The sequence below is a fragment of the Pelodiscus sinensis genome, chromosome 7 (assembly GCF_049634645.1).
Source record: "Pelodiscus sinensis isolate JC-2024 chromosome 7, ASM4963464v1, whole genome shotgun sequence".
Taxonomy (NCBI): Eukaryota; Metazoa; Chordata; order Testudines; family Trionychidae; genus Pelodiscus; species Pelodiscus sinensis.
Window position 1 is genome coordinate 25,905,373 of NC_134717.1, and position 27,273 is coordinate 25,932,645.

The 27,273-nt window shown below is 46.3% G+C and overlaps 1 protein-coding gene across 10 annotated transcripts in view; it reads left to right on the forward strand.

Annotated features, from left to right (window-relative positions):
- Window positions 1-27,273, forward strand: part of MBD5 (methyl-CpG binding domain protein 5) — a 251,076-nt gene that overhangs the window by 218,065 nt on the left and 5,738 nt on the right. For all 10 annotated transcript variants that reach the window (XM_075933338.1, XM_075933341.1, XM_075933339.1 and 7 more), the window contains one exon: window positions 1,066-1,139. In XM_075933338.1, coding sequence (XP_075789453.1) covers window positions 1,066-1,139 — 74 coding nt within the window. The remainder of the gene's footprint in view (window positions 1-1,065; window positions 1,140-27,273) is intronic.

Consider the following 27,273-nt stretch of genomic DNA (forward strand, 5'->3'; position numbering starts at 1 on the left):
TGACCATGAACTCTGAGCCCATCTGCCTCTTCAGATGCTACTGCTTGTGTGTCACCTAGAAGGGAATCAACACTCGAAGCAAGAACTCAGAAGAAAAATAGTTAACTGCCTTTCATAACTTGTTCTTACACTCATAGACTCATAGACTTTAAGGTCAGAAGGGACCATTATGATCATCTACAGATGCATTCCTCATGCCCGTTCCATTACCCAACCTCCTGTCCCTCTGTTGGAGTTACCAGCAAAAAGGAATTAAGAGAGCATTGGGCTAGCAGCATCTAATATACTGATACAGGACCCTGGTACAGAAGAGGTGCCACAGCTGACCCTACTGAGGCAAAAATCTCCAAATGACTGTGCACATGGGTGTCACACACGCACCTCGAATGGAGGAAATGAGCAACACATCTCACAGAGCAACAGTTACAAATTGAAGATAAAACCATTTTGTAAAGGCTGATTGCATATATTTAAAATATATTGATATAACAGAGTACATAAAAGGTTGCAATGAGCACAACTAACATCAAAAAGAGTAAAATGTGTTCCAACAGAATTAGGATCTGTGACATTTTGACAACAGTCAGAACGTAAGAACAGCCATAATGGATAAGACCTAGGTCCATCTAGTATTCTGTCTTCCAGGAGTGGTTAATACAAAGCACCCCAGAGGAAATGAATAGAACAGGTAATCATCAAGAGATCTATCCCATTGCCCATTCCTAGCTTCTGGCAAACAGAGGACACCATCCAACCAGTCCTGGCTATAAGCCATTGATGGGCCTATGCTTCATGAATTATTCTAATTTTAGTCCCTAATTCTAATATGTAATGAGTATGCCATTGTTTTCCTTTTTTGTATTTTTATTGATATTGGTACGAGCATAAAGAGGAATAGTAAAAATATTATTTTTCTTCTTTTGATGGGCAATTGAAATGTTTTGTGTATGCAGTGAAAATTAGGCTCCCTAGCCTAAAAAACGACATGTCCAGTAGTAAAGTAAAAGTAACATTTAATAATTGCAGATCTAGTTAATGTGGTTTGGTGTTCATATCTTTACTCAGGTGGAGCCCGAGAAGTTGAAGACACTAACAGAAGGTCTGGAAGCCTACAGCCGAGTCAGGAAGAGGAACAGAAAGTAAGCAGATGCTTATTCATTTACAAATTAAAATCATGAGGTCCTCTTCCCTTGAAAGAATCCCAGAAGTGTCCTAGACATAAGCAGGACTCTTGGCTATGTCAGGATTTCAGGATTTAGTTACTAGTTAATAACCTGCAGCATATGCAATGCTGATCTTTCTGATCATACAATAGAAAGTTTCTGAAATCTCCTTAATCTGTGGCAGAGCCAGTGACAATGTTCATTCATCTTTATTATAAGGGGAATTCTGGACATTGGTAGCATATTATACATTTTTTTTTATTTTTATTTTATTGTATTTTTTTTATAAAATTTTATTTATTGGCAGTTTCCAACTATTCTAATGTGTTTATATCATATATAATGTGTCTCTTCATTTTACTGAATATCTTTCTATGTGTGTGTCCTGGTGGAAAGAGGAAGCAAGAAATAATTGATATATACTGCAATACGGTGGTTTGGGTAGTTTGGTTTGGTTTGGGTTTTTTGGACATCTGATGAGCCAATTCTCTGGTTTGCACTGACTAATACACTATTACAATGGAGTACCTTATCTCTTCCGGGCTGAAGCTTGATTTCAGCAGAAGTCCACATAAGACGGAGCTGCTTTACAGTAATTGGGAGGAACAAAGGATCTTTGCTTCAGTCCTGAGGAGTGTAGGAAAGCAGCAGAAATAAAGCACCTAGTTTCTGAATTCCTGATTTTATGCAAGTTACGGATTTTGTATTTTAATTTTGTAGTTGGGAGTGGTTGTATGAATGAATTTTCTGGTACTCGAAGCAGGCTTTGAAAATGCCAGCACACGCATTTGAGCTTTTAAGTATAGATTTGAATTTTACATAAAATTATCCATTGCATATTGGTAAAGCTTTTTAGAATTCCTTAATCTGAACTACATTTAATGTAACCAGACTGATTGCCCTGCACAGAGCTTTTATGATGAAATATAACAATTTATATATATTCAAATTAGTTAGTTTTATCTGAGGTTTTTTGGACTTTATGTAAGATTTTACAAAACTAGGGTAGAGATTTTGAGAGTATGGAAGAAAAGAGAAGTAAATTGAATTTGGGGGAGGAAGACCTCTAGACAGTTATAAAAGGATAACAGAAGTTGGCAGGGTATAGTTTGCTACTGTTTATTTACTGTCACAATGACAATGGGTTAGTTTGTATCTGAACAGGAATTTAAAGTACTCTAGGCTTACAGTTCTTGTCTTCAAAACAATAAATACAGGCTGAAAGGAATCAAATAATTACAGTAGAGCCCCATTTAGCTGATCTGGTCTTGGTTTCAATTAGATCAGATAATCAAAAATTTGGATTATCAGGAGAATGGGCAAAAAGCTTTCAATCTGTTGTTTTATTTTGTGGAATTGCTTTTAAACTAACTATTCTTCTTCGAGTGCTTGCTCATGTCCATTCTGATTAGGTGTACGCGCGCCGCGTGCATGGATTCCGGAGCTTTTTTCCCTTAGCAGTATCCATAGGGCCAGCAGGGAGCCCCCTGGAGTGGCGCGGGTATACCGGTGCATATATACCCCTGCTGGCCCTCCCACCCCTCAGTTCCTTCTTACCGCCCGTGATGGTAGCTGGAGCATGCTTCAGGCTGATAGCCTATCTCTCAGCAGCTTATTTCTTATCTGTTGTATTATAGTTCTAGTTGAAGTTTTATCTAGTGAAGTAGTTGTTAACTGTTGTAAATATTTAGTTAGATAGGGGAGCAGTGGAACCCTCCTGTGAGGGGAGGGCATGCCAGGGCCCCAGGGCTTTAAACCCTGTGCTTCCTGCTCCAAACCTATGCCCTGCGGAGATCCCCACTCCGATTGCCTAAAGTGTCTGGGTGAGGCCCATAGAGCTGAAAGCTGCTCTATCTGTAAGAGCTTTAAGCCCCGGACCAAGAAGGAGAGGGACTCCCGGCTGAAATTCCTGCTAATGGAGTCGGCACTGCAGCCTCAGAGCGAGGAGCGTCCTCACTCTGCCCGCAGCGCATCGTCGGCGGCACCCCCGTTGGACAGCACGGCACCGAGGCACAGATCGCAGTCCCCGGTGCCGAGGGCCTCCAAGAGCTCAAGGGGACGCTCAGCAGAGAGGAGTGCCCAGACGGTGCGCCCTAAGGAGGGGCACCCATCTTCTAAGTCCTCCAAAAAGAGGCGCAGCCCGGACAGGGGCAAGAGCCCGGGGCAGCCCATGGGGCTAGGAGAGGTCCGTCAGCCCTCCACCCCAGAAACTTTGAGGCAGCCCGGGACCTCATTCACATGGCTGTGGATGAAGGGGAGGGCCCGGTGCCGCAGGAGCGGACCGCGCCGGCACCGGCCTTAAGTGCCCCCCAGCAGGCTACGTCCGGGTCGTGGGACCCTCTGGGCGAAGGGCAGACCTCGGCCCAGCAGCAGTTTTTCCCGGTGCCGGGAAGAACACCGGAGCCGGGACGAATGCCGGCACCGACCCCGGGCTCCTTCCCGATGGTACCGGCAGCGGCACCAGGAGCGAGTGTGATTGCGGCGCCGACAGCACCGGTGCAGGGCCCAGTGCCGCAGACAGCCCCCTGGGCAGTGCAGGGCCCCACACCGTACTATGCGCCACCTGCGGTGCCACAGCAGGCGCCCCGCACGGCACCGATGCTGATGCCTCTCCCAGCACCGATCCCTGCTTACACCTTGGGAGCGCAGCAACAGGGCGCGGCGCCGCTGCACATGACGGCACCGGAGGGTTATGTACCGGCCTATCAGGTGCAGCTGAGCACGGTACCGCTGCAGCAAAGGCCTCCACTCATGCCCCCACCGGCACCGCGTGCGGTGCACAGGGGCAAGCCATCGGCCATGGCAGCCCAGCGAAGGGTGCAGGCTTCATCGGCCCCTCCCTGGTCAGCGTCAGAGTACTCTTCGGAGTTGGAGGCCGAGTCGGTGGCTTCGGCCAGGTCTTCATATAGGTCACGGCCCCGTCATAGGTCCCGCTCGTCGGTCAGATCATCTCACTGGGAGCCGGTGGACCAGCAGCAGTGGCAGGGGCAACCCCAGTGGGCTTTCTGGACGCCCTGGGCATATCACCAGGCCCAGGGGCCTACCCCTACGGGGCCGGCAGCGGGGTTGTCCTGAAGGAGTAGCACCCCGTCCGCCACCCCCTTGACAGCCCCTCCACCTGGAGGCAGCTCGTCTATTGTGGCGATGCCGAGACCTCCGGTTGTTGGTCAGGGGCAGGGGGCTATGCCCCAGTCGGGTGCAACCTATGTGGACATCTCTTCCCAGGGGGAACCAGGGGCACAGATAGCTGAGGAAGAGTCAATCCCCTAAAGGGAATTCTCGTCGTCTTCACCAGACGAGGCCCTGGCCGACCCCGCGCCCCAGCCCCCGTCTATGGACTCCAGGGTGCACCAGGAGCTGCTCCGAAGGTTGGCGGTCAATCTTGTGGTCCAGCATGAGGAGGTTCACGAGGACATAGATCCTATGGTGGACATCATAGCGGCAGCGGGCCCTGGTCGAGTGGCGCTCCCACTGAATAAAACGGTGGACAAGCTGTCTAAAACTCTGTGGCAGACGCCGGCTTCTATTGCACCGACCCAGAAGGGGGTCGAGAGAAGGTACTATGTACCCCAGGAGGGGCACGAGCATCTTTTTACCCACCTGGCTCCGGGCTCCATAGTGGTTCAGGCCGCTGGGCAGAAGGAGCACCAAGGGCCTCCAGGTCCTACTCCGAAGGCGAAGGAGCCTAGGAGATTGGACCTACTTGGCCGGAAGGCCTATGCCATGGGGGGCCTCCAGCTACGTATAGCTAACCAGCAACTGTATGCTTTTAATACATGGGCGTCTATGCAGAAATTTGCCAGCCAGCTCCCTCCCGAATCCCATCAGGAATTCGGGGCCTGATGGAAGAGGGCCAAGCAGTGGCGCGTACCTCTCTCCAGGCGGCTTTGGATGCAGCTGATTCGGCAGCCCGCACTATGGCCACAGGGGTTGTTATGAGGCGTAGTGCCTGGCTGCAGGTGTCTGGCATCCCACCCGAGGTGCAGACCACCATTCAGGACCTGCCCTTTGAGGGGCCAGCCTTGTTTTCAGAGCAGACTGATTCCAAGCTGCATAGCTTGAAGGACTCAAGGGCGACCCTGAAGTCGCTAGGGATACATACCCCGGCGCCTCAGAGGCGCTCTTTCCAGACTAGACCCTACCCTAGAAGGGGGCAAAACAACGATAGGGGTCGCAGGAGAGGCCGCAACAATAGCCTCCCTGACCTCTTCAGAGGCAGGCGTAGGGGCCCTCGGTCAGACTCCGAGAGAGGCTCAGATCCGTCACCCGGTCACCAAACTAAGCCCTCATTTTGAAGGTACGCCAGAGAGCAGAGTACCAGTAGCGCCTATCTGTCCGCCCTTTGGGGACCATCTTTCCCTCTTTTACCAGGAATGGTTAAAGATCACGTCAGACCGTTGGGTCCTAGACCTGGTGAAGCAGGGATATACTATCCCTTTCCTTTCCTACCCTGCCTCCCATCCCCCAGCCCCTTCCCTTTTCAGGGACCCCTCTCAGAGGCACTCCTTCGGCAGGAGGTGTCCAACCTGTTGATGCTAGGGGCCATAGAAAGGGTGCCCCCAGACGTAAGGGGAAAGGGTTTCCTACTCCTGCTACTTCCTAGTACCCAAGGCGAAAGGGGGCATGCATCCCATACCAGACCTCCGAAACCTGAACACCTTTATAAGGAAGACAAAGTTCAGGATGGTGATGCTAGCCTGCATCATCCCATCGCTCAGAAAGGGGGACTGGTATGCTGCTCTCGATTTAAAGGATGCGTACTTCCACATTTCAATTTTTCCAAGTCACAGTAAATTCCTTCGGTTCACAGTGGGACAGGACCACTTCCAGTTTACGGTCCTCCCTTTTGGACTGTGTACAGCCCCGAGAGTTTTTACCAAATGTATGACGGTGGTAGCCGCGTTTCTGTGGCGGCACAGGGTCCAAGTGTTCCCATACCTGGACGACTGGCTCATAAGGGGCAAGTCTCGAGAACAAGTGTTGGGTCATGTCTCAAGGGCCAGGGTTTTGTTCGAGGGTCTCAGCCTCCTCATAAACCAGGTCAAATCACTGTTAGAGCCCACGCAAGTCATAGACTTTGTGGGGGCCCATCTGGACTCGCCTTTGGGAAGGCGTCCCTACCAAGAGACAGATTTATGACCATCCGCTCTCTGGTAGTGGGGCTGCAGGAGTTCCCGATTACGACGGCGAGGACCTGCATGAGGCTCCTAGGCCACATGGCGGCGGGCACTTACGTGGTCCAACACGCCAGGCTACGCATGCGCCCATTGCAGGGGTGGCTCAAGGTAGCGCACAACCCCTTGAGGTCGCCGCTAGACGCGGTAGTGACTATCCCTCAGGACGTTCTTTGTTCGCTGGACTGGTGGAAGGACGAGAGCACGGTGTGTGCGGGGATCCGATTCACCAAGCCGTCCCCGTCGGTGCAGCTGGTCACGGACGCTTCGGACGTGGGATGGGGCGCTCACCTGGGCAACCTCAGGATGCAAGGTACGTGGTCAGTAGAGGAGGCTCACCTCCATATAAATATCAAGGAGCTGCGGGCGGTCAGGTTGGCCTGCAGGGCGTTCCTTCCCCACTTACAGAACAGAGTGGTGGCAGTGCTGACAGACAACACTAAGGCCATGTTCTATATCAACAAGCAGGGTGGGCGCGTTCTTCTCCCCTGTGCCAGGAAGCCCTAGATCTATGGGAACTGTGTATAGCCCACGGTATTTTCCTGGAGGCATCTCACCTTCCGGGAACCAGGAACGGGCTAGTGCACAGGCTCAGCCGTTCGATCCAGGCGCACGAGTGGGTGCTAAGGTGGGATGTACTTCATGAGGTCTTCCAAAGGTGGGGGTTTCCCCATCTGGACCTGTTTGCAACTCTGAGCAACGCCAAGTGCGGGGAGTTCTGTTCGTACATGGGGCACGGTCTGGGCTCTCAGGGAGATGCACTGCAGGTCAGCTGGCCCAGGGGCCTACTCTATGCCTTCCCCCCGTTCCCTCTGATCCACGACACACTCCTCAGAGTGCAGAGGTTCAGGGCTCGGATCATCCTGATAGCGCCAGTATGGCCTCGACAGTACTGGTTCACCACCTTGCTGGATCTGGCTGTGGAGGGCCCGCTCAGGCTACCCCTAGTGCCAGATCTGATCACTCAGAGCTGTGAGGCCGGGGTGGCACTCCACCCGAGCCTTCCATCTCTCCACCTAGCAGCGTGGCTCCTCAGTGGTTCTCAGTGACGGAGCGAGCCTGCTCCAGAGCAGTCCAGGAGGTCCTCTTAGAAAGCAGAAAGCCGTCCACTAGAGCCCTTTACGAGGCTAAGTGGAAGAGGTTTACTTCCTGGCTGGAGGGCAGGACGCTCGCTCCAGGTGAAGGGGTGGTTCCGACTGTCCTGGAATTCCTCCTCCACCTGCGGAAACAGGGCCTGGCCACAGCCTCCCTAAGGGTGTACCTGGCGGCCATAGCAGCCTTCCACGCCGGGGGGGGGGGCGGGGCAAAGGTCTATCTTTGCCAATCCCTTGGTTAAAAGATTTCTAAAGGGAGTCGACAGGATGATGCCATATGAGAGACCTCCGGTACCGGCTTGGGACCTTAACCTGGTCCTGACTGCCCTTATGAAGCCCCCGTTCGAGCCCCTGGCTTCATGCTCTTTGATACATCTGTCCTATAAGGTAGCTTTCCTCGTGGCCATTACCTCGGCCAGGCGGGTGTCAGAGCTTAGGGCTCTCACCTCAGAACCACCTTACACGGTGTTTTTTAAAGATAAGGTGAGGTTGTGTCCACACCCGGGATTTCTTCCCAAGGTGGTCTCGCACTTCCACACGTCCCAAGATACTTACCTGCCAGTGTTTTATCCCAAGCCACATGCGTCGCCCAGGGAACAGGCTCTGCACTGCCTGGACGTTAGGAGTGCTTTGGCTTTTTATATAGATAGGACACGAGAGTTTCGTAAGTCAACTCAATTGTTTATTTCAGTGGCGGAAATGATGTGTGGTCAGCCAGTCTCGGCGCAGCGTATATCCTCGTGGATTACTTCCTGCATTCGACTGTGCTACGAGGGCGCGGGTAAACCACCGCCGCGCATAACAGCACATTCCACTAGAGCCCAGGCAACGTCAGCGGCGTTCCTGGCCTGCGTGCCGATCTTGGAGATCTGCAGGGCAGCAACCTGGTCATTGGTGCACACCTTTGCAGAGCATTATGCAATCACGCAGCTGGCCAGGGAGGATGCTGCCGACGGGACGGCAGTTCTGTGTTCTGCAGAATAATAAAATAATAGTTAGTTACCATCTGACCCCTCCTCCGGAGGGGGGACACGGCTAGGGACTCACCTAATCAGAATGGACATGAGCAAGCACTCGAAGAAGAAGACGAGGTTACTTACCTCGTAACTGTAGTTCTTTGAGATGTGTTGCTCATGTCCATTCTGCATCCCACCCACCTCCCCGTGTCAGAAGGAGCCGGCAAGAAGGAACTGAGGGGTGGGAGGGCCAGCAGGGGTATATACGCACCGGTATACCAGCGCCACTCCAGGGGGCTTCCTGCTGGCCCTATGGATACTGCTAAGGGAAAAAAGCTCCGGAATCCATGCACGCGACGCGCGTACACCTAATCAGAATGGACCTGAGCAACACATCTCGAAGAACTACAGTTACAAGTTAAGTAACCTCTTCATTCCTCCCAGAAAAGCCCTTATATGAGCCTTCTTTATATATGATTATATGAGCCTTCTTTAAAAAATGCACAAGCCTTTATTAATAAACAGTACCTTTTTTAAAAATTCTGACATGGTCATTTTAAGTTGAAACGATACTAATGTTCATGGTAACAGCTAAAAACGATAAAAACGTATAATACATATAAGTCATAACATCATAGAATATTAAGGTTGAAAGAAATGTCAGGACGTAATCTAGTCTTAACTCCCTTCTCAAAGCAGGAACAACCTCAACTAAATCATTCCAGCCAGTACCTTGTTAAATCTGGCCTTAAAAAACTCAAATAATAGAGATTCCACCACCTCCCTAGGCAGCCCATTCCACTGCTTCACCACCCTTCTAGTGAATAGTTCTTCCTACTATCCAACCTAGACCTCCCCTATTGCAATTTGAGACCATTGTTCCTTGTTCTGCCATCCGTCACTACTGAGTACAGCTTCTCTCCATCCCCTTTGAAACCCCCCTTAAGGTGGTTGAAGGTGCTACCAAATCCCCCCTCATTTTCTCTTCCATAGACTAAGCCCATTTCCCTCAGCCTCTCCTCATAAGTCATGCCCCCTAATCATTTCATTCTCCTTTGCTGGATTCTCCACTTTGTCCACATGCTTTCTGTAATGGCAGGGAGGAAGCAAAACTAGACACAGTACTCCAGATGTGTCCTTATCAATTCCAAATAGAAGGGAATACTCACTGCCATTCAGTGCTTCTGCTAATGAAACCCAGTACGCTGTTAATGATCTGTTAGTGGTGACAAGTGCATATTGTTGACTCATATCTAGCTTCTCTCTACTGTAATCCTCAGCTCCTTTTCTGCAGAACTGCCACTTAGCCAGCCTGCATGGGATTCTTCCATCCTAAGATCAGGATTCCACACTTGTGCTTGTTGAGCTTCAGAAGATTTCTTTTGGCCCAATCCTCCAATTTGTCTAGGTCACTCTGGACTCTATCCCTATGCTCCAGCATATCTATTTATCCCCCAGCTTAATGTCATCCATGAACTTGCTGAGGGTGCAATCCATCCCATTGTCTGGATCATTAATGAAGATGTTCAAAAGAGTAGCCCCAGGAGTCACTCTGATACTGGTTGCCAAGAAGACATCAAGCCATTGATCGCTACCCATTGAGCCTGAAGATCTAGCCAGCTTCCTTATAGTCCATTCATCCAAGCCATACTTCTTTAACTTGCTGGAAAGAATACTGTGGGAGGGCTATATCAAAAGCTTTGCTAAAGTCAAGATATATCATTTCCAGCACTTTCCCCATATCCACAGAATCAGTTATATTATCTCAGAAGGCAATCAGGAAGGCCAATTTGCCCTTGATGAATCCATGTTGACTGTTCCTGATCACTTTCCTCTTCTCCAAGTATTTCAGAATGGATTCTTTGAGGATCTGCTCCATGATTTTTCTAGGGACTGAGGTAAGGCTGACTGGTCTATAGTTCCTCAGATTCTTCTTCCCATTTGCCTTTCCAGTCATCCAGTACCTCCCCCTATCACCATGAGTTTTCAAAGATAATCGCCAGTGGCTCTGCACTCACATCAGCCAACTCTCTTAGCGCCCTCAGATGCATTAGATCCGGCCCCATGGATTTGTGCATGTCTAGCTTTTCTTAATACTCTTTAACCTGTCCTTTCGTTACTGAGGGCTGCTCACCTCTCCCTCATACTGTGCTGGCCAGTGCAGCAGTCTGGGAGCTGACCTTGTCAGTGAAAATGAAGGGGAAAAAGCATTGGGTTCCTCAGCCTTTTTCACACCATCTGTTACTCAGTACTTATTCCAACTGTCCTGCTGTGTAGACATACCCTCACTGGGGAAGTCAATCCAGTAACAGTTACTGGATTGACTTCTCCAGTGAGGGTACGTCTACACAGCAGGACAGTTGGAATAAGCTATGCAACTTCAGCTACATCAATTGCGTAGATTAAGTCGAAATAACTTATTTCGGCTTTTAGAGCCACCTACACAGCAGGAAGTCAAAGGAAGAACACTTTTCCAGTGAGAGTTACCAATGATTTGGAGTAAGAAGTCCTCCAGCTCCATTATTTTGAAATAATGGCTTGTAGTATAGACATGCACTATGTTATTTCGGAATAACTTAGTTATTCCGAAATAACGCTGCTGGGTAGACATACCCTAAGGGTCCCACACTTTCCCTGAACACCTTCTCATTGCTAACATACCTATAGAAACCCTTCTTGTTAATCCTTCACATGCCTTGCTGGCTGCAACTCCAGTTGACCTTTGGCCTTCCTGATTACACATGTTGAAATAACGTTTTCATAGTCCTCCCTAGTTGTCTGTCCAAGTTTTCACTTTTTGTGTTTAAGCTCACCAAAGATTTCTCTGTCGAGCCAAACTTGTCATCTGCCATATTTGCTATTCTTTCTGGACATTGCACTGGTTTGTTCCTCTGCCCCCAATAAGACTTCTTTGAAATACAGCCGGCTCTCCTGGACTCCTTTCCCCCTTCATGTTAACGTATTGAATCTCCTATATATATGAGAGAGTTTGTCTGTCAAGGTTTGAATCTGCTCAAGAACTCTTTCTAAACCGTAAACGCAAGGTATACTGCTTTCTCTTATCATAATTTACAGCAAGGTAAGGGTTTGGTTGTGCCAGGACAGTGGGCTGTGCCTGGAATGTGATTATTTTTCATAAAAGGGAAAGGGAGGGTTCTGCTAGCAGGGACAGTTTTACTTTATAATTACCACAGCAAGGGGCAAGAAATGAAGCTATAATCCTATTGGGTCTGCAGAGGGTAAGGGTGGAGAAAGGGACAGCTATCTACAGTATATTCACTGGCGTGCATACGGGGTGTACTGGGTGTGCCCAGGCACATCCTAATGTCTTAGGGTTGCCAGGTGTCCAGTTTTCTACCCGACAGTCCGTTTTTTGGGGGGGCACTGTCTGGTAAAAAAAAAATCCAGAAAATACCGGAGATGTGCAATGTCTAGTATTTTCTGGTTTTCCAACTGGGCACCCGGAAGCCTGGCGGGGGGAGTGGCTTGGAGGCGGGGCACGATCGGTGCTGGGAGCCATGGTAGTGTGTGGGGAGGAGGGGCAGCCCAGTCCGTGCTCCTGTGCGCTGGTCAAGCACATGGTGGAACTGCAGCCGGACTACTCGCTCTTCGACTGGACCGTGCAGGGGGGCAGGAGCACCCTGGGATCTGCACTGTCCGGGTCAGTCCCACTCCCCACCGGCTGATTCGCTCCTCCTCCCCCACCCCTTCCCCTCCTGGCCGGCTGGTTGGTTCTTCCCCTCTTCTCCTCCTGACCTTCCCTGACCAGGCCCGCTGCCCCTGCCGCCAGCCATGCTTCCGGTGGCCAGTTCTCCCCTCCTCTCCCGATCTCCCCTGGCCAGCCCCGCTGTACCCAACCCTCGCCCCCACCGCCAGCTCTACCTCCCACCGGTCGGTTCCTCCTCCCGATCTTCCCTGGCCAGTCCCGCTGCACCCGCGCCAGCGCTGCTTCCGGTGGCCAGTTCTCCCCTCCTCCTCCTGAGCTCCCCCGGCCAGCCCCGCTCCCACTGGCGGTCCCCCCTTTCCCCGATCTCCCCCAGCCAGCCCCGCTCTGCCCAACCTCCTCCCCCTACCGACCAGCTCTGCTTCCTGTTGGCGGCTCCTTCCCCTGCCCCCAATCTCCGCCAGCCAGCCTCCGACCCCCCCCCCGCCAGCTCCCTGCCCCCCCTTTCCTCCCGGCCGGTCCCTTCCCTCCCCACCCCCCCCCCCATGAAGTGTGTCCGGTATTTTTTTTAAGACTACCTGGTAACCCTATATTGTCTCCAAAAAAAAAAAAAAAAAAAGTGGCTTCGCGTTTTAATTTAATCACATGATATGTGCTTTTAGTTTTAAAGTAGGGGTTGCTGTATCATGCAAGAAGTGCCGAATTGCACATGTAAAAAACAAACTACGAAGTACAATGTCCCATACTTAAGCTTGTATTTTTTAAGTAAAGTTTAGTTTTTAATTTAAAAAAAATAATTTTAGTTAAGTTTTAGTTTGTTTAATGAATAAATATAATGTCCTTTATGATTGAGTATTCAATAAAAGTTCGCTTTTAAAAAAATTAAAAAAAATAATTCCCTGGGTGCACACCCTAATGAAATGTGCTGTGCACGCCTATGAATATATTTAAAAGAATATGTCTGTGTAACCATCTTTCTGTGTGTCTGTCTGTCCCCCAATTGGGGGACATGCATCTGTGGCCAGCTGTGCCCACTGCAACTGTAGTGTCATGGATAGGTACTTCTCACCTGGCCCCAAGCTGCTGCAGTTACCGTGGGTTGGGATTGTCTTCTCTCACCGGGGCACTCTGCATTCTGAACCCTTCATTGCCTGCCCAATCCCAGAGCAATTATTTAAATGCAGTGAAACAAAAATTATTTCAGTTACAGATCGGAGCAATGCTCGATAAATCCTCTAGTATTAAATGAAGTATTACATTAACATACAATATTGTGTACACCACGGTGGTAGGTACAGCAGTACTCATTTATAATGGCAAGAAAAAATATAGCAGTTTATGATACTCTGCTTTTTTTCAATGTTATAATCTCTGTTTTAGCATCCAATGACAGTACTATATGTGTTTGCATAGTAGTTATTTTACAAGACTGAAAAGACGGGATGGTCGCAGTAGCGTTGCCATGGAGGTTTCCCATATTTTTGTGTATTCACTGGTTGTTTGGTTAGCATGGAGCGCCAGATAATGGAGGCTTGGATAAACATGTTTCTGCTGTACTTATCTTTAATGTCTTCTAAGGTGTAAGCTTTTCCTATTCTCTCTTCATGTGCTATTTCATGAGCAATAAGCTGATGCCAGTGAGACAGTACTATCCTTTCAGCATCAACCTGAAACATATTGGTGGGGTTTTCGTATGAGTTCATACTGCAAACATAAAAATGCCTTTGACAATATTTCAGCTATTTGTCATTAGTTGTCTCTGAAGCAAAATTTCTAGCACTTAGAAAATGATTCAATGAATAGCTTTATAGATCTCATGAAAAAAATCAGTTGAAAGTAGAGATTTTGCTGAATCTGGCTCAATGTACATATGGAAACATTTGAGAATATTAAATGCAAAAATGTGCATTGATGAAATGCAGTGGTTATACAAATGTCAGGAAATTCAAAGTTACAGTTCCCATAACAACCATGACTCAGCCTACCGCCTTTCATGTATGTAGCAGTTAGTATTACTATATATGGTGTTAACATTAATACTTATTGATATGGAACACATACAAAAATCATGTAAATTAACATACTAAACATTGAAAAATCAAGCACTCAAAAGTTAGAAAGTGTCAGAATGAAGGCTGACTGTGCATTCTTAATTCAATTCCCTTTTGCATGTGCATTATGATATATTACATGAGCACATCTTATTTTTTTCCCCATAGGACCGTTTCTTTCAGTGCACACTTAATAAGTGTTTTTTCAATGTTTTGTTTTCTCCTCATTCTTCAATAAATGGTAGGGTTCAACAAAAATACTGGACACATTTGACATTACCTCACAATCTACATTGCATCTTATTTAGAAAATACTGGACATTTATATTTTCTCAATTTGTTTCCCAAACAGAAAGCTCAAATACTGGACTGTCCAGTTCAAAACCGGATACCTGGGAACCCTAATAAATGGTCCTGTGTCTTATTTATTTCACACTATTCAAAGCCTAGTCTGAAGATAGAATTTTTAATTTCTCATTGGCTTTTCTATGATGCACAGCGCTACAGTATCTGAATGGTTCATGAACACAAATTTATTTTCACAACATTCCAGTGAGATCTCCCTTTTACAAATGGAATGCTGAGGCATGGAGAGATTAAGGTCGGAATTGTCTTCTCATTTTGGGTACCCATTCTGGGATAAACTTAAAAAACAAAAAATAGTCTGGTAGCACTTTAAAGACTAAAAAAACATGTAGATGTTATCATGAGCTTTCATGGGCACAGCCCACTTCACCTTGGCATTCTGTAGCACTGTATAAGTCTAGAACACAGTCCCTTTGCCTTCAGTTGCAGCTGTGAGTGCTTGACACTTCTGCAAATCAGACTCTATAGTCTCAAGTCAGACAACCGCAAAATAAGGAATATTCAAATTTGATTTTAGTGACTAGCCCAGCATCACATGCATAAATCTAATTCTCCAAGGCAGCATTCAACTATCTTAAATACAAGATCATCCTTTAACTTCTAGTAATCCACTATCTCAATCAGTACCTATATTCCAGCATTTACAACAAATGAGGCCCCTACACACAACAGTCTTCTTCACTACACAGCCCCCAATTCATTCCCAGAGCAGGTCCATTCTGTCTACTAACTGAGCCAGGTGGCCCTGTAGAGAAAATAAGACATCATCTTGTAATTAAAGACTTTACATAAGAATATAAGAACAGCCATACTGGGTCAGACCAAAGGTCCATCTATCCCAGTATCCTGTCTGCTAACAGTGGCCTATACCAGATGCCCCAGAAGAAGGGATCACAACAGGTAATCCTCACGTGATCCCTCACCTGTCACCCACCTCCAGAGAAACAGAGGCTAGGGACACCATTCCTACCCACCCTGGCTAATAGCCATTGATGGACCTAACCTCCATGAATCTATCTAGCTCTTTTTTGAACCCTGTTAAAGTTATAGCCTTCACCGCATCCACTGGCAAGGAGTTCCACAGGTTGACTGTGCGCTGAGTGAAGAAAAACTTCTTTTTGTTTGTTTTAAACTTGCTGCCTATTAATTTCATTTGGTGATCCCTAGTTCTTTTATTGTGGGAATAAGTAAATAACTTTTCCTTATTCACTCTTTCCATACCACTCTCCCTCCCCTGCCCCTCAAAAAAGTGTAGCCAGAATTTAACATGGGCAAAACAGTTTTTCCCTACCCTCATTCTTGGAAATACTTTAAGCATTTTGCCTGCAATTTGGGGCTGGGGAGGTGGGATTTCAGCCTGAAATAGACACCACAGCTTGGAACATTTCAGCTTGAGCAGTTATCTTAACAAAGTTATCAGCAACTGAAAATAGGGCCGTATAATGAGAAGTGCCAGGCAAGTTAATAGGTAATGCTAACAAACAACTCTGCCAATAGCATAAGCTGTAAATTTAGCCAATATAGCCAGGGTATAAATGTAGAAAAGGCTATAATTTTCAGGTTTTTTGTTCATTGCATGAGTTAAAACTGCAACATGAAAACGGAATGATCTGTAACGAAAATTCTATATTGTGCATTAACAAATATATCAAACTGTTCATTTTTTTCTGTTTTTCAACATTCCCTATTAGCTGTAAGTTATGTTGTGATTTGTGTAACATATATTAGTAATATATTGGTTCACTTCTAGTAGTGGAAAGCAGAGGGTTGAAACACACCCAAGGCATTCATTAGTAGTCCAGGAATGTATCAATGTTGTAATTTCTCTGTAATCAGTCTGATGTCATCATGTCATCTGCGTCCACAGGCTCTGTCCTCGCACAGGCTCCACGCCCCAGACAGTGTTCGGGGTCTGGCAAAGCCACCTGGCAGCCCAGCCTGGGCAGATTATGCCTCCCAAGGGACATGCCTGCTCAGCTCTGGCCGCAGCCTTTTGGGCGGCCTGTCCCCTGTCCCAGAGGGCTACTTTGGCAGGTGCAAGTCCCACGACAAATCCACTTACGCTGGAGATGGAGGCAGGACCTGGCCAGAAATGTCCCTTGTTAGAAACACCGTAGGGATGCCAAGGGAACACCATGCCATAGGGTCTCCCCCTGAGAGAGTGGCTCTGGTGTGTGCCAGTGACCTGGGCCAGGCCCTTGGCTCAGGTCTACTTTCCAGGGCCCACTGTGAGCTGGGCAAGTCTTGACCACGCTGCACCCCCGGCCCTTTGGGGACAGCTCAGTCATGCTGCACCGCAGCCGCTCTGTGCTCTGGGCTCCCTGAGCTGAGCTCTCTCCTCACAGCTCTCCCCTCCCTCCACAAGGTTGCAGTGCCAGCCCTGGCTTCCTGCAGGGCAGGGAGGAGAAACCCCGAGGGAACCTCCCATCAGGGGTGACAGCAGTGCAGGAATGCTTTTCCTGCTGCTTCTCAGAGTGGTGAGTGAATGGGCTGGTTGTGTGGTGTCTCCGCTTGGGAAGGGCGAGGCTGAAGTACCAGCGTGAGCTCCCAGCGCAGCCCTAGCCCGCGCTCACACCACCCTGCCGAGACCCCATATCCTCACTCACTGCCCTGCTGAGACCCTGTACCCCACCCCTCTCACTCATATCCCCCAAGCCAAGACCCCACACTCCGATCCTGCTCCCATGCACCCCTCCACTGACACCGTGTAGTATTGTTTGTCAGGATAAGGTAGACCAAAGCTATTATTGCATAGCTTCTGAGATCTAGGTATTTACATTTATATACCAGAATCACAGATTTTTGCACCTAAGCACTGACTGAATCCCCTAAATAAACTATTATGATAATGGTAACATTTGTAGTCTGATGCTCAAATAGGGACTTGGGTGATCCAGCTAATATTAAAATGCCTAAAATGGGGTTTGAGATGCTTAATTTTTAGGTATCTGATTTTAGGCTTCTAGATTGAGATTGCTCCCCAAATGCCCAGGTACTACTTTGATGGACATTTTAGATATAGATGCCAGTGAAATGATGCATTCAGAATTTTTATAATACACTGAGGATAACAGATCTTTTAGAACTATAATTCAGATAATTGTATTTTTCATAAAAAACAATGAATGGTCCTGCAGCTCCTTAGAAACTAACAAAAAATGTACTGTAGATGGTATCATGAGCTTTCATGGGCACAACTCACTTTTTCATCTGAGTCTCTAAGGGGCTGCAGGACCATTCGTTGTATTTTCAGTTGCAAACTAACATGGCTACCCCTCTGAGACTGTATTTTTCATCTCATCCGCTTTCTGGTTAGACGGCCTTATAATAATGATTTTGGTCTATTATGATTCACGTTTTAAATAATCTATTTAAAAATATATAAATAATATATGTAGTTAAATAACAGAAAATGGTATCTTTTGAGATTATGTAATCTATTTGTTTTGAACACTTTACATTGCTTGTATTGTTCCTCTTCATAAGGACAACAATACAAACAATTTGAAATGTTCAAAACAAATAGATTACATAATAGTTTCAAACAAGTACTATTCTCTTAAAAAGATGAAGTCAGAACCATTTAGCAGTTTAGTTCTCCTTATATGTTCATAAGGGAAAAATGTATTTTATGAAGAAAGAATTGCAGTTTTATTAATCTGATAAAGTATCCCTAAACATAAGAACGGCCATACTGGGTCAGACCAAAAGTCCATCTAGTCCAGTATCCTGTCTTCCAATAGTTGCAATGCTAGATTTCCCCAGAGGGAATAAACAGAACATGTAATCATCAAGTAATCCTACCCCTGTCTCCTATTTCCAGCTTCTTATGAACAGAGGCTAGGAACACCATTCCTCCCCATCCTGGCTCATAGCCATCTACCATTAATTGATCTTGCTGTTTTTTGAACCCTGTTAAAATCCTGGCCCTCATAAGATCTGCAAAAGTGCTGTTCCATTTTAGAACAGCTGATATTTAAGAATATTGATTATTTATAGATGGGCACAAATATTGTGCCCATCTATAAAAAGGGGAATAAGAACAACCCAGGAAACTACAGACCGGTCAGTTTAACGTCTGTCCCAGGGAAGATAATGGAGCAGGTAATTAAGGAAATCATATGCAAACACTTGGAAGGTAATAAAGTGATAGGGAATAGCCAGCATGGGTTTGTGAAGAACAAGTCATGCCAAACTAATCTGATAGCTTTCTTTGATAGGCTAATGAGCCTTGTGGATAAGGGAGAAGCGGTGGATGTCATATACCTAGACTTTACTAAGGCATTTGATCCGGTCTCGCATGATATTCTTATTGATAAACTAGGCAAATATAACTTAGATAGGGCCACGATAAGGTGGGTGCATAATTGGCTGGATAACCGTAGTCAGAGAGTTGTTGTTAACGGTGCTAAATCCTGCTGGAAAGGGATAACAAGTGGAGTTCCGCAAGGGTCTGTTTTGGAACCCGTACTGTTCAATATCTTCATCAATGATGTCGATATTGGGATAGAGAGTACGCTTATTAAGTTTGCAGATGATACCAAACTGGGTGGGGTTGCAACTTCTTTGGAGGATAGGGACATAATTCAAAATGACCTTAGCAAGTTAGAGAAATGGTCAGAGGTAAACAGAATGAAGTTTAATAAAGAGAAATGCAAAGTGCTCCACTTAGGAAGGAACAATCAGTTCCATACATACAAGATGGGAAGCGACTGTCCAGGAAGGAGCATGGCGGAAAGGGATCTAGGGGTCATAGTGGACCACAAGTTGAATATGAGTCAACAGTGTGATGCTGTTGCAAAAAAAGCAAATATGATTCTAGCTTGTATCAACAGGTGTGTTGTAAGCAAAACTCGTGAAGTCATTCTGCCGCTCTACTCTGCACTAGTTAGGCCTCAGCTGGAGTACTGTGTCCAGTTCTGGGTGCCACATTTCAAGAAAGATGTGGAGAAATTGGAAAGGGTACAGAGAAGAGCGACAAGAATGATTAAAGGTCTAGAGAACATGACCTATGAAGCCAGGCTTCATGAACTGGGCTTGTTTAGTTTGGAAAAAAGAAGATTAAGGGGGGACATGATAGCAGTTTTCAAATATCTAAAAGGGTGTCACAAGGAGGAAGGAGAAAATTTGTTCCTCTTGGTTTCTGAGGACAGGACAAGGAGTAATGGGCTTAAAGTGCAGCAAGGGAGGTTTAGATTGGACATTAGGAAAAAATTCCTAACTGTCAGGGTGGTCAAATTGGAATAAATTGCCAAGGGAGGTGGTGGAATCTCCCTCTCTGGAGATATTTAAGAACAGGTTAGATAGACGGAGCTTGGTCCTGCCTTGAGGGCGGGGGGCTGGACTCGATGACCTCTCGAGGTCCCTTCCAGTCCTATGATTCTATGATTCTCTAGTTGTAGTCCTATCAAGGCAGTTATTTTGTTAATTTCTTATATAAGCATAAATCCAAAGTGAGTTATATTAAAAAAAGTTCTTATAACTTACTGTTAAGGTCAAATTAATAAATAAATTATATATATGGTCATATTTGTCTATTGTTTAACCACAGTAAAATCAGAGAGGATAAATATGTCCAGTAATATTTGTAATAAACTGCAAATAAAAATTGACTCTGGAATTTTAAAAATATAAACATCATAAATGTTAGGAAGTGTTTTGTTTGGCTGTGCGTCCACTGTTTGACCTAAGCCACCTGAAGAAATGTGAATTAATAGAAGGAATTTAGTAAAACGCATAAATGTGCTTATTGTTGACTACAACTATTTTATGATATATTGAGATGTAAGGAACTTGAAATATGGTATATATTTCTGTAATAAATAACAAGGCAATAGTAATAGCACATGAGCCTGCAAATCCTTATTTATCTGACATCAGAGGGACTATTCATGTGAATAACCACTTCATAGTATTACAGTCTTTTGTTGGTTTACTAACATTCATTATAAACCTCAGTTATAAGTTATATTTCCAAAGGCAAAACTGCATCACATTAAATTAATATTTGTATACCCACACTCAGTTTCAAAATTGAACTATAAATATAAATACTTTGCTTTCTTTTGGCCCTGCATCTTTCTTTACACCTCCAATAATTCATTGCTCTACCTCTTCATGTAAAATTGCTTCTAGTTCTCCCAGTGCGTTTATCTGAATGTTTAAAAAAAAAAAGAGAGATAAATTTCCTTCAGTTTAAAAGCAGAACTTTCAAAAGACTTCATTAGTTTCACCAGTGATTTCAATGGTTAGGCTAAATTGTAAGCGGTATGGTTTGGTTTGTTTTGTTTTAAAACCCACCCAATTGTCAGATGTACACATTATAAATCTTACTGTAATATTGCTCTTTATTATCCTGATGTGTTAGCTACCATAGCCATAAAAAGCACACAATAGCATAATTAGAGAAATTTTCATAATGTTTTACTATGATTATCAAATGCATTGGCATGCTAATCAAGTAGGTTGACTTTGGTGTGGCTAATAAAACGTTAGATTGTTTTATTTCATTTATAGTATATAAATTAAATATAGAAAATTTATAGTGAATCCATTTTGACAAGTTCTTAATAACTTTTTAAAGTTCCCAGACCCATGGCCTAACCTGCTAACACTGCTAGAGCTATTGTTTACTATTGGGCCTCACCTTTCTGAACTACCATGAGTTTACTTGTATCTGTTAGCACACGTAGTTCTTCGATTAAAGCATTAACTACCTTCAATAATTCAAGAGATATAAAGGGTTACTTGTCATTCAGTCACCACCTTCACATTTTTGTGTAACTCTGTTCTTCCTTATTTATTTTAATTGCCTCATTGTGCACCACCATTCATCCCTTCTATTTGGCCTATGTTTTAACCCTTTCCCGCTCATTCCTCAGCTTCTTATAGAAACGCCTCAGTGCTTTCTTCCATGCCACACCATGCACGAATATGATCAGGGAACCGACAGCCTCTATGGGCCCTTGGGCAGGGGGAGGAACTCCACAATCCTAGCAGGGGCGGCGCCAAGGGCAGCCAGCCCTCAGCACTGCCCAGAGCCCACCCCACTGGCCCACGGGCTGCTCTCAGTACTGCCTAGAGCACAGCATGCCCCCTCCCCACTCCTTAGTGCTGCTGTGGAACTCTGGCAGAGATTTGAAGAGCCCATGGCTCTAGCCACTGCTGCTGCCTTTGAATCTCCATGTCCTATTCTAGGGCATGAGGGGCTGTGCAGAACAACTGCAGTTCTTGTTCCTTTCTACTGTTCATGATTTGAGGTGGAACCCTTCAGTGTCATGTCGTCTTCAACATCTTACCTGTAAATTGTCTTTACTAGTTCATTATAGTTTTAGATCATTTTTAAGTTTTAGCTAATTTGGGATAAGTTTAGGGCATGGAGGGCACTCCCCTCACCACTTGAAGGAGTGAGGAGTATGCCCGAATGCCTAGGATCCCAGGAGTCAAGAACTGGGATTCCTGCACTAAGGCCTTCCTGGTGAGCAATGATTTGGCATAATGATAAGGCATTAGAAACCTAAATGGCTTCTAATGTCTTACATAAGCTTCCATTCCCTCAAAGGGCCGATTTGTCAATGCTTCCCTAGCCAAACCCATCAGTGCAAGGACATGGGGGTGTCAGGGTGAGGACTCAGTTTCATGTCTTTTGTAGGATCCAGTGTCTCCCCCTTTGTCCAGGAGCCCAGTCAACTTGCATGTACAGGCAGTCCCCGGGTTACGTATAAGATAGGGACTGTAGGTTTGTTCTTAAGTTGAATTTATATGTAAGTCGGAACTAGTACATATTGTAGGGGAAACACTAGCCAAACATTTCTCCAGAGCTCAGTTTTATTCTCCCACACCTCACTTCCCTCAGTCCTTTATTCTCAAGCTGAGGTGTCTGCTGAGAAAAGCCGCTCCGCGTCTCCCTGGTCTGCTGGGGGGGGGGGGGCGCTAGCTTCGCGTCTCCCTGGTCTGCTGGGGGGAAGCAGCTAGCGCGGGGTTGCCTCACCCCGTTTGTAAGTAGGGATCCGATGTAAGTCGGATCCATGTAACCCGGGGACTGCCTGTACTGTATTGCCAAACTCAAGCATTCAAAACTCATGAATCAGCCTCTCATTCCCCAAAAAGAGAATGGCTTCTTGAAATCATAGATAAAAATCCACTTGGGGATCTTTTTATTTGGCATCTGGTGTTGGAGGACAGGACCTCTGATGAGGCAGTCACCACCGCTGTTCGCTCTAAGATTTTCCATCCATGAGCAGAATGAGTTTTGTCTTGTACACCGACAGTGAGGTCACATGTACTTATTCTGATGTGTGCCACTGTGGTACCCACCAGTGGTGCATCCCCAGTGCTATGAAAATGTGTGTTTTTACTGCAGAGCAACTAACATGCATTTGCTATCCCATAGTAAAAACGTTGTGGAGACAGGACACTGTATTTTCACCAAAAAGCAAAGTAGGTAAGGGAATTGTTATGCTCCCTTCTCCACAGTGCAAAAGAGTGATGGAATAATTCATTTTAAAAATGTCTTTGATTTTGGCAGCACAAAAACGTAAACTTATTGGCATAAAGATCATCACTGAAATGAACCATAAAAATATGTAGCATACAATGGGATATAAAATTAAAAGGAAAAAAGATGGATGCAACAAATGAAGTAATAAAGTATGTGTTTCAACATTTGCAGGATGAGGAATTACTTACACAAGCAAGAATCAGTAACACATTTTCAGTTAGTGGGTGGGGGCGTGTTACTAGAAGTCCAAAACGATAATTAATACTATAGAAATATTCTTGTATATGGATTCTTTGGGAAAGGACACAGTACATGCATGTAGCTACTAACTAGTGCACCCTAGAGACTCAGGAAAAAAAGCAAGAACCACCTAAAACATATTAACTTCATGAATTTAGGATGCATAACACGTTACCTTTTAATTCTTGTGATTGTCTGTCTTGGCTGTGTATTTATGCTTAGTAAAATAATAATAGAAACTTGTCTTTGCAAAGGCTTCCATAGAAGATAGCATACTATCCTTAGGCCAGATTTTTAAAGCTATTTAGGTAACGAGTGGGATTTTTAAAAGCATCTAGGTGCTTTCAACGTGGCCTTTAGTGAATATACACAAGTGGTGGCATGTGAAAAAGCAGTAAAGTGCTGCCCGGAGAATCAAAATAAATTCACACAGGGCACCTTATTGTCATATCAAAGGAAAGTGAAGTAAATGTTGACACCAGTCCAGAATGTTAGTCAGCCTTTAAATCAAATGATCTTGAGGAATAAATTGCTGCTATAGAAAAACAAAAATGTAAACTCAAAAGTTATTACAAAATCACAATCAAAATGGAGGAGTTTATACTAGGAACATATTTTCGATGATTATTCACTATTAAAATCTAAATTAAATAACACTCAGTTCTCCATCTGCACTCTGTTTACAAACATAAACGATGAAGGGCTCAGACTAATAAGAGCATCCTTTGAAGAAGTAAATTAGGAGACCCTAGTGGAATTTTTCTCGTCATAAGAAAAACAGCAGACCCAAGTCTGTCAATTCACATGTGGCTTTAGGCAGCCCTATCCCTGGCTGGAGGATGGATTTTTAACACTATAAAGAATGAGGCTCGCCAACTGCCAGGCCGTGGGATGTGACCTGGTCCCCTTGCAGCTCAGTGCAGAACTGCAGCCAGACCAGAGCAACCCTGTCTAGGCTGCCTGGAGCCTTCAGCCTGGCCAGGTAGTGCCCTGCCTGAGGGGACCAAATCCCTCTGCCTCGCCACCCCACGCCCCCTCAATCGGCTCGCCCCCTATGGGATTGCCCCTGGGACCTTCCCTTGAACCAGTCCCATGAGTGGGCAGTTGCTGCCTAGCTAGGACTTGCCTGGGGATGCTCTGTTCCAGTCCAGCCTGTGGGGGAGCCCATTGGGCGGGAGTAAGTCGGCCCCAGCATGAGGGGAGAAGGCCACTCCTGATGTAGCAACAGGGCTCAGCCCATCCCCACCTGGACCGGGGCACCTGGCACTGTGCTGCCATCCTGTCCAGCACCCTTTGCCCCCGGCCGGAGCAGTCGTGGCTGCCCACCACAGAGCTCCACTTCTGGCCCCAGCCAGGGCCACCTTAGCAACCATAGGTCACCCGACATGGGGTTCCAGCTGGGGCTGCCGGAGAAGTTGTGGGCCACTCACCATGGAGCTCCAGCCCCAACCAGGGCTGCCAGAGCATCCGTAAACTGCCTATCACAGGGCATCAGCTGTGACAGCCAGGGCCACCAAAACAACCAGGAGCCGCCCACCATGCAACTTGCAGCTCCAGCTTTGGAGAAGGCCGAAAGCTAGGGCCATGGCCGCATGGTGGCTGCCTTGCTGCCCGTGGCAGGAGGGTGGGGCAGCTGCCTGCCACATGGCTCCACCCCGGAACAGCTGATTAGCCACTGTGCAGCTCTTCTGAGGAGGTGAGTGGACCTCAAATTTCTGGTGCATGGCCACGCAGGCGCAAACCTTTCAGGGAACCCTAGTCATCACCATGTCGATGTGAGTATGAGCTGGCCTGTAGACCCTTGCCAGCCAGGCCTGCAGCAGGCATAGGTGCAGCATGGCGTGTTGCATCACATAAGTGCAAGCCACCATGTGACCCCACAGCCTCATGCTGTTTCTTGCGATGGTCAAAGTTGCGGCCTGGAGCTTTAGAATGATGTTTCTCATAGCCACAAACGTGGCACTCAGCAAGGATACCAGCCCTGTCATGCATTCAGCCTTGCTCCCACAAATGCTATTACTTGCGTGGGGGCAAGGGTTGATTTTGCCTCAACCCCAGGTGGGAAAAGATTTCCAGGGCCACATCTATGTGGGCTCCCTTTGGCATACAGCTTTTACCACAATGGAGTACCCCTCTGGTTCCGGTCGTGTGCCTGGGTGGGAAGGCACGCCCATGGGTCACATCCGCCCCGCAACCCGGTTCGGGTCGTGTCATGTGCTTTGGATCATTCCCTGGAGACTCATGTCCGCAGGCTCGGGTCCGAAAACCCTGTCCTCACAAATCTCTGCGGACATGTCAAAACAGGTTCAGTGAAAATGACACCCACTGCGGTCAGGGGGACTAAGCTGGAAACTACCCGCTGGGCCCGACCTTCCAGCCAGCTTTGTAGAAAAAGGGGCAGGAAGTAACGTAGCATTAGTTTGGAAAAACCACAGTTAAATGTCCCAACTCAAGTAGGTTGGGCAATGTCCTTTTCCTCTTTCGCTCTCAAGTCCAGCAATGTAGTTGTCCCCTACACATGCCTAACCCTTCTCTATACCTCACTCAGTCATTGCCCTTGGTCAGGGCAGACCAGAGTTCAGAGTTGCATCTGCAGAGTTCACCTCCCCTCCTGAGTTTGGGGGGGGGGAGGGAGGTAGAAGGCATTTCACTCACTCTGCTGATCACTCGCCATCCACCTACTCATTGTTCTTGGGCACTGCTCCATTGCCCCTTGCTGCAACCAATCTGCTGGCTACTCCTCACGCTTCTCCATCAGACAATCACTGTCACCAGCCACTGGCTTATGGTGGATTTGGCTCTGGACCAAACCTAGTGATTTCAGCTCTCTGATTTCAGCTCCTAGCCCAAAGCACAGTCCAACCACAAGAGATTCCAGCATCCACTGGAGTACATTTACATACAAAAGAGACTCCTAATGGAGTCTTTCTTTAACTCTAGCAAAATTCAGGACTATGTAGCACTTTAAAGACTAACAAGATGGTTTATTAGATGATGAGCTTTCGTGGGCCAGACCCACTTCCTCAGATCAAATAGTGGAAGAAAATAGTCACAACCATATATACCAAAGGATACAATTAAAAAAAAATGAACACATATGAAAAGGACAAATCACATTTCAGAACAGAAGGGGGATGCAGGGGGCAGGGGGAAGGAAGGTAAGTGTCTGTGAGCTAATGATATTAGAGGTGATAATTGGAGAAGCTATCTTTGTAATGGGTAAGGTAGTTGGGGTCTTTGTTCAATCCCCCCGGAGAGTGTCGAATTTTAGCACGAATGACAGTTCAGAGGATTCCCTTTCAAGTGCAGATGTAAAAGGTCTTTGTAGCAGAATGCAGGTAGTTAAGTCGTTGAGACAGTGTCCTTTCTGGTTGAAATGGCAAGAAATTGTTTTTTCTTTGTGATCCTGTTTGATATCTGTTTTGTGGGCATTCATCCTTTGGCGAAGTGTCTGAGATGCTTGTCCAATATACATAGCAGACAGACACTTTCAGCACAAGATAGCATAAATTATATTTCTGGATGCGCAGGAATATGTGTTCTTCATCTTATAACTCACTTGGTTAGGTCCAATAATGGTATCAGCAGAATGAATATGTGGACAAAGCTCGCAACGGGGTTTGTTGCAAGGGAAGGTACCAGGGTTGGTATTAGTGTGGTATGTCCTGTGGTTGTTGGTAAGAATCATCTTGAGGTTAGGTGGTTGTCTATAGGAGACTATGTATCCCTCTTCTGTTCTGAAATGTGATTTGTCCTTTTCATATGTGTTCATTTTTTTTAATTGTATCCTTTGGTATATATGGTTGTGACTATTTTCTTACACTATTTGATCTGAGGAAGTGGGTCTGGCCCACGAAAGCTCATCATCTAATAAACCATCTTGTTAGTCTTTAAAGTGCTATTTAGTCCTGAATTTTGCTTCAGCTACACCAGACTAACACGGCTACATTTCTATTACTTTTCTTTAACTCTGTCATTGAAACAGTGGAGAAAAACAGGTTGGACCAGTCTGACAGTTCAGGCAACTTAATCTATAGGGCTCTGAAAGAGGCAGTATGTGTCTAT